The 15,283-nt window shown below is 33.1% G+C and overlaps 4 protein-coding genes across 4 annotated transcripts in view; 2 read left to right on the forward strand and 2 right to left on the reverse strand.

Moving 5' to 3' along the window:
* HELRODRAFT_189880 (hypothetical protein) overlaps window positions 1-1,195 on the forward strand; it is a 7,878-nt gene extending 6,683 nt beyond the window's left edge. Inside the window, exon 6 of the mRNA XM_009033189.1 lies at window positions 808-1,195. The gene's annotated coding sequence lies outside the window, so the exon portion shown is untranslated. The remainder of the gene's footprint in view (window positions 1-807) is intronic.
* A 944-nt stretch (window positions 1,196-2,139) lies between these two features.
* Window positions 2,140-4,691, reverse strand: HELRODRAFT_166195 (hypothetical protein; the record flags this gene model as incomplete). Its single annotated transcript, XM_009033190.1, has 5 exons — window positions 2,140-2,222; window positions 3,380-3,457; window positions 3,645-3,733; window positions 4,003-4,100; window positions 4,623-4,691. 5 exons carry the CDS (start codon window positions 4,689-4,691, stop codon window positions 2,140-2,142), a joined length of 417 nt encoding a protein of 138 aa, XP_009031438.1.
* Window positions 4,692-8,821: 4,130 nt separating this feature from the next.
* On the forward strand, window positions 8,822-10,906 carry HELRODRAFT_166196 (hypothetical protein; the record flags this gene model as incomplete). The annotated part of the gene is made up of 1 exon (XM_009033191.1): window positions 8,822-10,906. The coding sequence occupies one exon, from the start codon at window positions 8,822-8,824 to the stop codon at window positions 10,904-10,906; it is 2,085 nt and encodes a 694-aa protein (XP_009031439.1).
* Window positions 10,904-15,204, reverse strand: HELRODRAFT_108615 (hypothetical protein). The gene is made up of 13 exons (XM_009033192.1): window positions 15,069-15,204; window positions 14,710-14,823; window positions 14,196-14,376; window positions 13,873-13,961; window positions 13,599-13,666; window positions 13,398-13,448; window positions 13,009-13,154; window positions 12,765-12,900; window positions 12,531-12,657; window positions 12,323-12,418; window positions 12,032-12,165; window positions 11,749-11,864; window positions 10,904-11,655 (listed from the first exon to the last, which is right to left on the reverse strand). Exons 1-13 carry the CDS (start codon window positions 15,099-15,101, stop codon window positions 11,606-11,608), a joined length of 1,341 nt encoding a protein of 446 aa, XP_009031440.1. The 5' UTR covers window positions 15,102-15,204; the 3' UTR covers window positions 10,904-11,605.
* Window positions 15,205-15,283: the final 79 nt, after the last annotated feature.

Consider the following 15,283-nt stretch of genomic DNA (forward strand, 5'->3'; position numbering starts at 1 on the left):
CAGTTTGAAAATTGAGAAATCTCACGTATTTCAATTTGAAAAAAATTTTACTCAGATTTACTTGTTATGCTTAAAATTTATTAAAACTGTAATTTAATGACCTAATTAAGTTAAACAAGTATTTACTTTGACTTTAAAATTTTTATTCAATTATTCAGTTTATAAACTGCTGAACAATATTTAAAATTTAATTAAATAAGTGGAACAATGAGTGCTGCTCATTATTGTTCCAGCAACGTTATTATATTTATATTTTTTCAAAAAAATTTTGAGAATGACATGACTTGAAACAACCCATGATGTTAACTAAATAAAAATATGAAAAGATTCTATAAAAATTCACATGGTTCAGTTATTTAAAATATTTGACAAAGTTTTTCGGAGCATAAACATCGATAAATATATATAGACTTTGTTAGAATTGAACCTAAACGCCCCGGTTAACGATCGTCTTCTTGTTCTCGCTTCTTCTTAACTCCTGTTAAACACTCTTGCTAAATCTGTTTTTGTTTTTTTGGCCCTTTTTCTCTAGAACTCTCTACCTATTTCTCTGGCTACATCTCCATCACTTACGAAGTTTAGAGCGGATCTCAAGACCAGTCTGTTTTCAAAATTCATTGAGTAGCGCTGTTGAACATCGCGGAAACAGCGCTTTGCAAGCTAATTGATTGATTGATTGATTGATAAAATAAATTAAATGAACATTATTAAACAAATAAAAACATCACTAAGTAAACAAATATTGAAATATGATGATAAAATAAATATTAGCAATGTTTTGATAATAACATTTATTTTTTTGATCAGGTTGGATATTTATCATATTATTAAAATTAAACCATATGACAGCCAAGAATCATCAGAAAAAGATGCAGATTGGACGAGATACTTACGTTATGATCAGTGGAATACTAATAAAACAGAATTAGCCACTGAATCTAGTGAAAATGGCACTGAAGAGCAAAATTTAGAAGTTTCCCATTCTGAAATCCCATCTTTTTCAAATAAGCTGGAAATGGTTAATTCGGTAGATGATAGTCATAATGGCAGTATAGCCTTCTTACTTTCAACCTTGAGTCCTGAGAGGCATAATGATATCTCTTGGCTTCTAAAGAAAGATGTTTTTCTATATGGACCAGATAATAGACCCAGATTGGATGATATTGGTATACAATTATGTTTTAATTGTAGTTGAAACTGTTTTCTCTAACAAAGCATTTAAATAATTTTTTAAATTTCAATAAAATTAGAATGTTGATAAAATTTAGTAGTTTCTGTTGAGGTGCTGCATCATCCGCCCACCGTTCACTTCATATCATCATGATCACACATTCATAATGAGTTATACACACATAACCATCACCTTGTCATCCTTTTTGTCCTTTAGGAAACATTTCTCAGGAGATAGATTTGCAATCTGATCAAGGTAAGCTTACTTTTATTATAAATAATTTTTTCGTCTATCATTAACTTCATAATTGCATAAACGTTTGAGTTGATTTTTTACAACAGTGTTAATCTCACAAACTCATCACAAAAATTTACTAAAATCAAAAACACGTCTTTTTGCAAGAAAACAATGCGAATCATGGCTTGGAGACCATGCAGGTCAAGGACACATCTGCATTATTAACAGCCGTTAATAATATATACTTCATTATTTTATTTAATACAAATGTTATTTTTCTTAACCTTTTACATATAAAAATTGATTATATATAAAAATAAATCGTCCTACCTCGGGAGAACTGGGTCTCTGGACGCTAAACGAAAATTGATTTTATATATAAAATGCGCGAACTGATGTATATTAATTTTTTCACAGGTCCAATGTTCCGGTTAGTTTTGTTGGACTTGAAAGGCTGAATTAATTCATGTGTGCTATATATATATGCATTGATTGATTGCTTGATTGATTGATTGGCTGGTTGATTGATTGATTGATTGATTGATTGATTGACTGACTGACTGACTGACTGACTGACTGACTGACTGACTGACTGACTGACTGACTGACTGACTGGCTGACTGACTGACTGACTGACTGACTGACTGACTGACTGATTGATTGATTGATTAATTGATTGATTGATTGATAGTGAAATCGATTGATAATTGACTTAATCAACGTTTTTTTTGCTACATTTTTTTTAGTTCCGCTAATAGACCATTATTTGTGGAGCAGATGGAATCTGAATCTGACAACCAATCTGCAGTCACTCCTATAAAATTAAGTAATTTGTTTATTGTTTATTTGTAATGTAACGTAATTTATAGGAATTTTTAATATTAAAAAATGGCTTTGGTTAAGTAATGTAACACTGCTGGTGAAATTTTCGAAGTTTGTCATATATTCACGGACAGAGTTTCTGATAGGTATGATATTGTTAAGTCGACATTCTTGCTTTAACCTAAGCTTGGTTTTGGTGGCTTCATTAATTGGCCCATTCATTCATTTTTGTTCCTGGTGTTTAGGCTCCGAACGATTTATTTGACTTAAATTGACTGACTTAATTGTTCCCGTGCCCTAGACTACATAATTTCAGTTTTTAGTTTGGTCAGTTTTGGAAGCAGCTACAACGTCAATTATTATGTCAATCACTTGAATACATAACTTTGTAAGAATATAAACAACAAATCTCAAGAGTGCATTCAAATTGAAATATATAATATATTATTGTTTAATTTGTTTATAATTGAATAAAATGATTTAGCGGAGAAACTCGTTTATAAGGACCTGAGTAATGAGGTAAATCTTAATTACTCATGAATACGGTTGAATGTTGATGATAATGACGATGATGTTGGTGATAATTGTAACCATTGTTTATTCGCATTCTTGAAAAGCTACTAAGAAAAGACCAACGGACGAGATGGACGCTGATGGATCTGGGTCTTGCAAGCAGAGTCGTGATGGTGATTTTTGTGGTTATGTAGTTTGCACCGTTTTATACTGTCCTCGTGTTATGTCATATTGTTATATTCTCGTTCTTGATTTCAACATTTTTGAGTTTTGGTTTAAACTCAATTTTGCATTTTACCAAAAAAATTGAAATACGTGTTACCAAATAATATATGGCTACAAGTACACCCATGGGCGCCGAATTTTAAGGGCAAAAACTTTTTTCTAATATTTTAGAAGAGTGGCCAACATATTCGTTGAATTTTAGCATAGTAATTCTAAATCAAAACTTTGACCGAAAAACGGATTCATCACCTTCCGTTCGTGGCTTTCGCGAGTTAAAACATCTCTTAGTTTACGTTCATAATTTTTGTATTTCGTGTTTTATTTATTCTGTTATTCGCCATTTACTATACACTCTATCTAGGTCTTTTAACAATGAGTCATGATTAACCTAGTAACCGCGTCTGCACTAACGTTCGGACTGACCGCGAATCTCAGGCTTTAATATAGTCAACATGGCTTTCAACGTTTGGGCGTCAAATAAAATTTGCTCTTTTGTCAATTGTAATCATTTTATTATTTAGAAATTTTTTTCACGTGTTGTTATAAATGCGCTACGTTAACATTCCTCTTGTTCACGGTAGTGTCAGTGGCGGATCCATAGGGGGGGGGGTTGATGTGGGGCGATCGCTTCCCCTACTAAAGAAAAGAAGTCAAAAAGAAATATGGAAAAACTTACTTAAATAAACAAATTTTACTTTAAAGAAATGAAATTTGATAGGTAACAGTGGCAGATCGAGGCGGGGGGCGATGTGGGCCATTGCTCCCCTACAAAAGTTGGCAAGAATTTTTTTAATAGAACAGAATAGATTTAAGTTTACTGACATGATACGGGGGTGAGTGCTACCGCGTGCACCCTTGCACCGTCTTTGCCGTTGCTGATACGATTGCGACGCATATAACGTAATGTCTTAGTCACATAGATTAATATTCAAAGTGAAAAATAATTTAAACGTTTTTTTATTTGTGGGCTTGCCCCTCTTGCCGGCAGTTGTAGGTTGCTAATGATACCTAAAAATCGCCTCTTACTAGATGACCTGGATCCGCCACTGTGTAGCGTGTACAGTGAAATTGTACTTGCAATATTAAAATTCCTGGTAAAGTTATTTTTGCTGCCCTTTGCATTAATTTTGACCTGTGGGGTAAAAATGCTTCAAAAGTCTCTATGCCGATTCATAATCTTAAATTTTTCGTCGTGGTGGTGAGCTGCATTTCATGTGATATACTTAATTTATATATATATATATTTATTTATATATAAATTAATAACAATATTGTTAAATGTTGAAACATTTTTGTTGAATTTTATATGAAATGATAGTTATGAATTTTTATAGTTAATGTTCGAGAAAAGACTGTTCAATACTTGAGACGCGAAATAGTAAGATTGGCCAGAAAATGTTAGTTGATTTGTTTTCTTGTGCATAATTCGTTTGAATCATTATGTAACTATTATTGTAATGAACTGTGTTTTTATTTTATGAGTTCTAACATTTTTTTTCACAAATCTTTGTTTTTCTAACAATATAGAGAAGTAATAACAAGTATTTCTGGTACCATGGTCACACATTCTATTTTTTCAGTGGTCCTAATCATATTTCATATTTACAATTTTTAAATGTTTTCTAATTTGTATTATTCTTGACCAATAGTAAACTTGAGTTGGAGGTATAAACCGCAGGAGTGGCCTGATGGAGTACCGTGGGTTGACCCAAACAATGGCCATGCTGGAATCAAACGTGTGTGCTTTGTTTACGCCTTCATTCTTATATTGATTAGTTTCGCTCCTTGGAGGTTCTGTTATTGTTTTAATTTTGAGTTATTTATAGAAGATTTTTAAATTTCAGAAAAGCCTAAAAAAGGAGAGTTGCAAAAAATGTTAAATACGTTGAAAGACTATGAGGTTTTCTTTATTATTTTAAAGTTCAGTTGGCTATTTTCATTATTATTGTCAATTTTAAATTAATTTCAAAAGAAAAAGTAGATGATCAGAATGAAGGTGCCGACCACTGTGAGTATCAGAAAAAAGGAGCGAAACCAGGATTTTATTTAACTTACTAACATTGTTTTATCGCCTTAAATTGTCCGACTTAGCCTAACACGATTTTAAAATGCATTATAATTGTTAACTTGACGCGTAGTTTTTTAATTTCTCTAACTTTTCGAATAAAAATAATAAATGAATAAATTTTTTCTAGTTAATTGATTTATGTATTTTATCTAATCAGCTACTCGAAAATTAATTTTTAAAAGAATCGACACAAGTTTTATAAATGTAAAAACAGAACTTTGTAAAAAATAGTTATAGGCATGAACAAATTTATAAAGACATCAGCACATACAACAGCAGTAGAGAAACAGCATTACATTAACAAAAACACATTAACCTTACTACAACAACAACGCTACAACAAAAATTACAACAATATCATCAGCAAGAACAACGGCAGCAACGTGTATTTGAATTATTGAAATTTAATGTCGGCAATTTGTTAAGGTTGACCGGCCGTTCGATTCTTTTGCAATTGTTTCCGCTGTTGTTGGGCCGGCCTTCAAAGAAACACATGTCTTTGGTCTATCTTAATGGTTGTTGTTTTTAACGTTGTGGTTGCTGTTGTTGTTTGCGTTGTTTTCTGATCTAATGTTGTTTTTTATTCTACTGATTGTTTCAAGGTTTTTGTTTTGTTGTTGTTGTTGTTGTTAAACACATTTAAAAAGATGCAATTAAATAAAACTCACAAGCTAATTCGGTCATTTCAGAGAAATTTCAACACAGCGGAGAAAATTACAAATGTGTGTTATTCTATTTTTTATTCTATTTTTCTATTTTTGCTGACCCGCTTATTTGTAATTAAATTAATAATTAAGAATAAATTAATGATTTAATTAAAAATATTAACTTTTCAAAAAAAACATTAAATTGTTACTTTCGGCAAACCACAACACCAAAAAATAATTTAGTTTAATAATATTTTTACAGATTTTAAAACGCCAACATGTGTTAACGACATCAGCTTAGCTCGACTTGGGACACACACACATAGAAAAGAAACACACACGCACATACAAAAGAAACACGCACACATACACACAAAAGAAACGCAACAGAAATCATATGTTAATATATAATTTATAACGTAGCGTAACGCATACAACATCTTTAGGAGAGCCATTAACTTCTCTATTATTTTAACTATTCTCATTATCATTCCACATAAACAAACACCCAAGCAGAGATGGACGCACACAAACAAGCACACATACAAAGAAATGCACAGATATAAACAAACACATACAGAGCGAGACATAATAAAGTTACACACACATCAAACAAAATGCAATTCAATAATTTGAGACGCGCCGAAGATGTTATTGAAATTTCTCTTTACGATCACTTATGTTTGTCCCGTTTGCATTTGCATATGTGTGTGTGTGTGTTTGTTTGTGTGTGTGTGTGTGTTTCTGTCTTGATGTGTGCATTTTTATCTTTTGTATTTAGTTTTTATGTTAAGTTTGAATGTTCATCTATTTAACCATTGTTGCGGTTATGACTATTATAAACGACGTTTAATAAAAAAGATATTTGTTTAAAAAAAATTAATTTAAATAAAGAGATTAAAGTAAAGGACAGAGAAGAATGTATTAGGAGTTCTTGGGTAGCATCAAATTCCTGAGTCTTCCTTTTATTAAATCCTTCAAATGAAATTAATTAAGATGAGTTGTTTGATGATCTGATTGCATTGTGGAATGTTACGGTACACGCAATGTAATAAGATTACGACATTCAAATGAATGCTTGGTTTAGTTAGAATGCGTGCACAGTGAGAAGTTGTATTCATCGATCCGTTAGTTTTCTACTTTTTAGGCCGTACTTGTTGGTGTGTTGTTGTAATGTTAATGTCGTTGTTGGGTTGTTATTGATTTTATCATGTTGTTATTGATGTTTTATATGTTGTCGTCATGTTGCAATTGATGTTTTTGTTTTTGTTGTGTTATTATTGATGTTTTGGTGTTGTTAGTGTTGTTATGTTATTGATATTGTTTCGATTCAGTGTTTGAGTGGTGCTCGTTTTGTGTTGGTTTTGTAGTATTAATAAATTTATTTGATGAGTTTGTGTTGGCATTCAACTATTGCTCTATTGCTAAATTAAAACTTGGACAAGACAGCTAAACAGCAATAGAAAACCAACGGATCGATTAATACAACCCCTCATGTGTATATTCAATCATTAAGCTCATTACGACACATTCGTCTTCGTAATATTTCTACTCGCTTTAATCAGATCATCAAACACATAATTTAATTGATTCTATAGCAGCATCCACAATAATCTAAACAACAAAGGACCTATTGCAATAACTTAAACAGAAAACATTACATTACAACTATTGATAGAACAATTGCAACAACCACAACAGCCACTAACATTGCAATCACCACAAAAACAACAACAACTGCTACTACTGCAACAACCGCAGTAACTAGCAACTACACAGCAACGTCAATTCTGAAGTGACGACAGTCACACCGGCCACAACAGACACCAACTTCAAGTTGTTTTGTATTGATTTGCATCTCATTGCACTCATCACATTGCAGATGATGACTTCTTTATTGAGTTCTCATAAAATTTTTGTTTATTTGTTCGTCCGTATGTTCGTTCTTATGTTCGTTCGTTTGTTTGTTTGTTCATAATTTGTTCATTTGCCTGTTTGCTCGTTTCAAACAATTTCGGAAAATGTAAAAATGAATTATAAAATAATATTCTATTTTATTAATTTCTATTTCAAATTATTTGACTGATATCATATTTTTCTTAAAATAATGTTTTAAGACCTCACGTTCAAAACCATTTGTCGAAGATGTAACAATGTTAAATTTAAATAAAAACTAATTATCGTAGCGTTGTCTACTAATTAAAACTGTTTGCAAGAAATTAATACTCAACAGCAACAGTTCTTTTTTCTTTTTGAAGTTACCACTGCTTCTAATTTGATTCATTTGTTTGATTCATTTGTTTTATTTATTTGTTTTTATTTTTTCGTTTGCATTTTTCGATAGATGCGCAAGTGAAGTTTATTTTAACATCGTATTTGAATCATCTTAATATAGTTTTTAAAAGAAAAAAACAGAGAAATAAAAATATAATTTCATAGATTCACATATATCATTGCAGCTTTCTTTCGTTCTGAACTCTTTCATGTCAAATAATTTTTGTTAACATTCAGCATTACAATTTCAGTAGAACGTATGAGTTTGTAAAAGTGTGCGGTAATCTGTGTGTGTAGTGTGTGTGTGTATATGTATGTATGTGTGTGGTGTGTGCGTGCGCGCGCGTGTGTGAGATACAACAGCTTAATTTGTTTCTTTATTAATTCTATGAAAGGTTAGTTTTTGAAAAAGTCCCATTACGACTTTTCATATTATATTTCATATATTGTAATGATGTCTTTATGTATTTATTTATTATGCAATCACTAGATTGGTGGGTTTCCAAATGAACTCTCATTCTCATTGGATGACGATTTTATGTATGCAAATACATACACGTGAGTATAATGCTATGTATGTATGTATGTATGTTTGTTTGTATGTATGTATATATGTATATATATATATATATATATATATATATATATATATATATATATATATATATACTTATTATATTTAAAGACTGTTTATAAGTAGTATAGTAGTATAATTTTTAAATAAGTCTTCAAAAATAATAATTCAAATAATTCAAATTTGCGTTGGAAACGTTAAATTTATTATCAATAAATAATTGTTTGGACGAGTTGTTAATAAATAATTGATCCATTGGTTGGTTGTTGGGTTCATTGGCAATCAGCAAGATGGTGAAAAGTATCATTGCCACCATGCAACCTGCTAACTTTCACGATGAAAATATCGGAATTACGAAACACAACCATTTGAATGAAGAATTGAAAAGTTTCTCCAGTGATTCAAGAAATGTTGGCGACATTCAGAAAAGCATGAAATTTCAACAAAATCATCAGATTAGTAATTTTTCAATAAAAGATCTCTTTCAACAAAACTTCAACAACTTTTTCACAAACATCAATGACTTCAACAACGTCACGAGCAACATTCACAACATCTTCTGCAACATCAGCAGCAACGGCAACAACTTCCACAGCAATGTCAACATCGGCAATGGGTTCTACAACGTTTCACACGCAAGCGATGCATATCGCAGCAGCAACAACTTTAACATCATTAACGGCTCGAACATAAACAACAACTTGATCATTAACATTAACAACAGCAGCAACAATACCAACAATAAAATTGAGAAGAACCTCATTATTAATAACAACAACGCTGTTAACAAACAAATTATAGCTGGTGATGATGCTAACGATTTGAGAGACATAAAAACAGTAAACAGTTCCATGAAGCCCAATCACATCAAAAAATTCGATTTTTCAAAACTTGTTGAATCGGCGCTAACTAAATCCGATGGAAAAATGATGAACAATGATGAAGACGATGACGAGGATTGTAACAAAAATGATATTGACCAAGATTTTGTTGATGATAAGAAATGTTCTAGAGATAACAACAAGGATTTTGACAATGGCGATAACCTAACTATGGCACCTTTCACAAACAAATCTCCCAAACGACATGCAACTGGTAAGACTGACGATCACAAAGAGCAAAAAAAAGCTGCTACGCTAGAAAAGTTAAACCGGATAACAAATACATCTTCCCACCAAACACCTCCCACCTTCAAAGATGATTTGAAAGTAAGAAAACCAAAATACCCTAGTAACAATTGTTTTAATGGGGGCCAAATAGATAGAAACTGCCCTTTGGAACCTAATGGAAAATATGAAAATTATAAAGTTGAAAATTTGAACGCTCTAGTCAACTCCTCTCTCGATAGTCATAACCTATGCGTGACCCCGTACAAATTTTCCCACCCAAGACGAAACAGCGACATGTATAGCAACATGTATAGCAACATGTATAGCAACATGTACAGCAACCAGTACAACAACGTCTATAGCAACATCCACCACGGAAACCAACAAAGAAATCTACCGCTTGTAGTGCCACAACAACTCACGTTAGTACTGAATGAACGACAGCGACTACCAGAGCTTCAGAGTACGACACCTTATCAACAGTTCCTTTTACGTCAGCAGGAGGAAAAATATAATTACAGGTTACAAGAATTGTTATTACATCATCCTCATTATTCACATAGAGATCAAGAAAATTGTCATCATCAACAAAAACAACAAACAAAACTTAAAAATAAAAAAAGAGAACAACAACAATTATTGCCACATGAGCAGCGTCCATCGCCACATCAGCAGACTATTCACGAGAGACAAGAAGTTCAACAACAAACATCTTCAGATGTCGAACCACAATACCAAAATGGTGACAGACAACACCACACAAATAATCAACAACAACAATGTGATGAAAAACAAGATGACAGTCAACAACAACACTTCACGGACACGGAAAATCAACAACAACAACCACGCAAAGACCAACAGCAACAACAAGACCACACGAACAACCAACAACAAAAGCAGCGTAAACCCGAAGTCGAACAAGAGCAACATAAAGAGGAGGACATAGATGAACACACTTCATTCAAGAATCCTTTCACAAAGAGATTGACATGGAGATATCCAATCGACGATGTGGATAAAGATAAAAAGTTGATAAAATGTGGATTGTGTTACAAATCCTTCACGAAGTCCTACAACCTGAAGGTTCATATGAGGGCCCACACAGATGAGAGGCCCTACGCCTGCAGGTTCTGCAGCAAGCGATTCAAAAGGAAAGATCACAGAATCGACCACGAGTTTGTTTGCAATTTTTCTATTTTTTATCCATTGTTGCCTAATCCAAATATTTCACTGTTGGGTAAAGTCACTAAAACATTCATTTAAATAATTAATTCGCTTAAATTATGTTTAAAATGAATCAAATAATAAGATAACCGGGCAGACGGAAAAATTCGATTTATTGTTTACTACATTGTTTTGCATCACTTGGACGTAAATGCACTTCCAGGTACACTCATTATGAAAGGAAACCGTACGTTTGCAAGTTCTGCAGCAAAGGTTTCTGCCAGCAGCGATCGATGGTGGTGCACATCAGCAGATATCATTGATGTGGAAGAGGTTGACCGCACTCCTACCTAGCTAGGTTCCTGCCTGACTGCTTGCGTTTCATTTTTTTTTCTATCACTTTGTTTTTGTCGTTGCTGTCACCAGATAGCATTAGGTCGTTTTGATTTTTCCATTCCATCCGATTAAGTTAACAAATCTCGATGCTTATTACAACTTTAAAATAATTTAACGGCTATATTTAAAGGATTAACTTCTACCGTATTGATAAATGAAATAAGAAACATCATAAAATTGATTGAATGAAATAGTCACGATGATGAAGAAACGTTACTGAAACGAAAGTTAACTTATTTTAATAAAATTAACTTCAAAGATTAGAATAACTTGTACATGCCAACATCAACATTTGTTAATTAAATAAAAATTAATGTCATTAGCTTTTGTTTCGAACATGTGTTTAGAGTCGTTTCTTCTCTTTCATCTTTTGTTCTTTTGTTAATCACTCCACTCCATCGCTTACCTGTGACTTATTTTCTTCAGCGCTTCTTCCAGCGTCTCAACGTCAGCTGTTGTACGAACGAAACATTTGAGTTCAATGATTTATTATGAAATGTTTTTGCCAAATTTGTATATTGAAAAATAAAGAATTGATAAATCACTTTTAATTTTAGCCGCAAAGTTTCCGATTTGCCTGCTGTTGTCCAGAGCCTCAATGGATGAGGTGTATGCGTTGTATCGCACCGTGTACTTCCTTGGGATCTTCTTAGCGAAGGCTCTATTTGTCGTAGAGTTCAAAAAATTATTTTTATTTTTAGCTGACAAATTTGAATAAATTCCCAAAAACTACATTTTGTTTCCGCTCTTTCAAACTTTTCAAGTAATTGTGAAAACTTATTTACCATCAACATTTTAAAACGCGCAAAAGTTTGATTTTTAACTTACTTCAGCTTGGCTTTAGCTTCAGCAAAACTTTCAGTAGTAAAATAGACAGGCTGGAACTTAGTGATGGGGTATTCTTGGACACCTGTTTGGTCAGGATCGAATGCTTTTATTTCAGGTTTGCCAGACAAGCAGTACTGCAGTGGTCAATTAAGTTCATCGTTTCATACAAAAAATATATCAATCGTATATCATCGATATTATCTTTTCAACTTGTTTATTTTTTCTTTTTCAATTTACATAAACAATTTAAAAATTAAAATAAATTGTAAAGCGAGAAAATTTTAAAATTACTTCCAACTCTCCAAATGAGGAGAGCAGACCAGCTCCGTAAGCTTTCAAATGGCCATTCTGTCTGCACAGTCCAAATTCGACAGTGAACCAATAACACTGAGGATGTTAAATTAAATTTAATTGTAAACATTTGTAATGAAAAACTTTTGCTTTGATTAAATTTCGAACAATACTATTCGTGAGCTTAAAATAAAAAAACAATATGAACCGTAGCCAGCTGTGCGATGTACTCATCAGGTGCTCCCAAACTGGCGAGTCCAATCTCTTGCGAGAACTGAGCAAATCCTTCATCAGCAAAGAGGGGCACGTGACCAAACAACTCGTGACAAACGTCTCTACAAATAACAATGATGTGCTTGCTTATAATCATTAAACGTTTAATTTGAAAATAAGTAACGACTTCGGTTTCATGAAGAAAAAATATCTCCATTGAAATACTAACGGCTCAGGTGTGTACATGGGGACAGATGGATGTCTGATGTACTGCGTTGAATGGAAGACCCTGAAGGCCAGACCTGCCAAGAAATCTCTGGACGACAGGAGACCTGCAACTGGTCGCAATGTAAATCCCGTACAATCTGTTGTAGAAGAAATTATATTATTTTTAACGTTTGAAAAATTATTAAAAAATGTCTTACTGATTTTTTATTTGTTTGAAAAGTCACAAAAATGATGAAACAACTGACCTTTGAGGAAGTTTGAGACATCTTCGAGTTGGGGTATATTGTCCTCCCTGAACCCACAGTTGTCGATGAGGAGAGGGAATATGTGGTTGAACTCCTGGCAGGCGTGTGTGGGGTAGAGTTTCGTCAGCTCCTTATATATTGTGCCCCTATTTTATGCGTGCGTGGTTAAAAAATTGACGATTGTTAAAAGCCAATTGACCAAAAACTCTAAAAAAACAATTAAAGCTTGTTATGTTTGTAAAAATATAAATTTGTTTTGTTAAATTTTGTCAAATGATCAAAAGAAATAAACATATTTACTTCGTAACTTTAGAAAATCAAAACAAAAAACAACAAAATAAGGAGAAAGCAAACAAACAAAATTGTCAGCAATACTATAAGGCACGAACCATGTCTCTATTTCTTCTTTCGTGTATTCTACTCTCGGAATCGGCTGACCACTGACGGTAATAATGAAAAAAATAATAAAAAAAAAATTAATAATAAAGTTAATAAAATTGTTGATATTTGCGTGAATACCAAATTAAAACACGAAATTATTGCAAATAACTTTTTTCCAAATTATTATTTGATCAAGTGAATCAACTGACTGTCGATAGTTGTATGCGATGTCTGCAAACTCTTTCCTTCGTGCTCTGTACACTGGATCCTTGAAGCCCTGGAAAGAAAACAAATTTGAAACTTTGATTTTTGAAAATAAATGTGGCGTAATTAACTAAATATTTTTTAGATAAACAAAAAACACTTTCAAAGCACTAAAAGACGAACACAATAAAATATGCTGATATCTATAAATAATTAAAATCATAGAGCACGAGCCGGGTGAAAAATATCCGACTCCGGCACTCTGCTTAAAATGCTTACAGGGTGGTCTGCATCCAGTTCAGATCCGTAAGAAAGGATTTGATTGGCGAAGACATCCAGGTCTTGTATCTTGTGTGGGAACCAGGGCACTGTTTGGTCAATCAAGTTCTGAGTTAATAAAAATGTCCATAACAATTAATTTTTTTTTGAATACTACACAAATGAATCACAAAACGCATTAGTAATAAAAAAGAATTAATAAAAACTTCAAAAAACAGCAACAACAATAATAATAACAGAATAAACAAAAAAATAATAATAACAAGAGATGAACAAAAAAACGGCAATATAGAGCGACCAGTGACAACAAACAACCGACTGACCAACATCAGGCTGCTTGACCACTCTGGCCAGGACATCAACATCAGAAGTGATGGTTTTCAATTCTTTCAGGGCATCGTCCAGACCCCCTTGTGAGTTGTCGCAGTCGATGAAGAAGTCGTACTTGTTCAAACTCTGCTTCGATGGTCTCGATTCAATGTGCAACAAGTTGACGTTGAATTTCTGATTGGTTGGTTTGTGTGTGTGTGTTTGTTTGTTTGTTTGTGTTTGTGTGTGGTGTGTGTGTGTGTGTGTGTGTGTGTGTGTGTGTACATACGTAGTCGGTGGGCTGGTTATTGAAAATATATTATACAATTCAATACGTCTAGAGTCAATTCAATATAAGGCTCCACACATTACAATTGGCAAAAAACAATGAAATATTTTTATTCAACACAAACACTAACACAATAGAACAATGATAGTTATTATTGAAAATAAACTGTTGAAGTAACGTCACAAACATTCTACCCGACAACAAACACCAGCCTTCAACACGCCATGCCACCCACAAACCTCAAACGCCCTCAACGCCTTAGCGAGTGCACCGACTGATTCTTCGACGGAGAAGACGAGTTTGGTGCATGACTCTGGAACGACGGGGGAGGCTTCTGCTGATTTCGTTGTTGCCTGCAGAGGAATAAAAAATGATCCATCATTGTAACAATGTAAGGACTAAGTAGTTTGCGTTGTTCGTGTGTTGCGATTCTGTAAAAAATGTGATTTGACGGCGCAAATTCTTCAGGCTCGTTCAGATAAGTGCGCATGATATTGTAACAATATTTCAATCCGTAACCAAAACTTAAATGTGAACTAATCGATCAACAAGAGATCTGTGCAAAAATGTTGAAGTTGAAAAAAAAGAGATTACTTACTATGTAAGCTTCGTTCGTTCTTTCTCCCATCATCGAGTTTTATTTTGAAATTTTTGTTGTTGATTTTGTTCTCGCAAAGATAAATTGCTTCGGCTACTGCAGACCTACCTGACGATCCGATATAACGTACGAGGGCTGCTCACCGACTTCTTAACTTCAGATGCAATGAAACGTTGAACCAGCTTGTCACTGCCTGCTAATGTATTTAGTGTTCA

The sequence above is a fragment of the Helobdella robusta genome (assembly GCF_000326865.2).
Source record: "Helobdella robusta unplaced genomic scaffold HELROscaffold_9, whole genome shotgun sequence".
Classification (NCBI taxonomy): Eukaryota; Metazoa; Annelida; class Clitellata; order Rhynchobdellida; family Glossiphoniidae; genus Helobdella; species Helobdella robusta.

What these genes read in the sequence shown, in the direction of transcription:
- HELRODRAFT_108615 (XM_009033192.1), bottom strand. Translation starts at nt 15,101, where the DNA reads ATGATGGGAGAAAGAACGAACGAAGCTTACATA. An exon ending in CCCATGTACACACCTGAGCC is followed by an intron (nt 12,658 to 12,764) that starts GTTAGTATTTCA and finishes TGTTATTTGTAG; the next exon opens with AGACGTTTGTCACGAGTTGT. An exon ending in CCTCATTTGGAGAGTTGGAA is followed by an intron (nt 12,166 to 12,322) that starts GTAATTTTAAAA and finishes TGACCACTGCAG; the next exon opens with TACTGCTTGTCTGGCAAACC.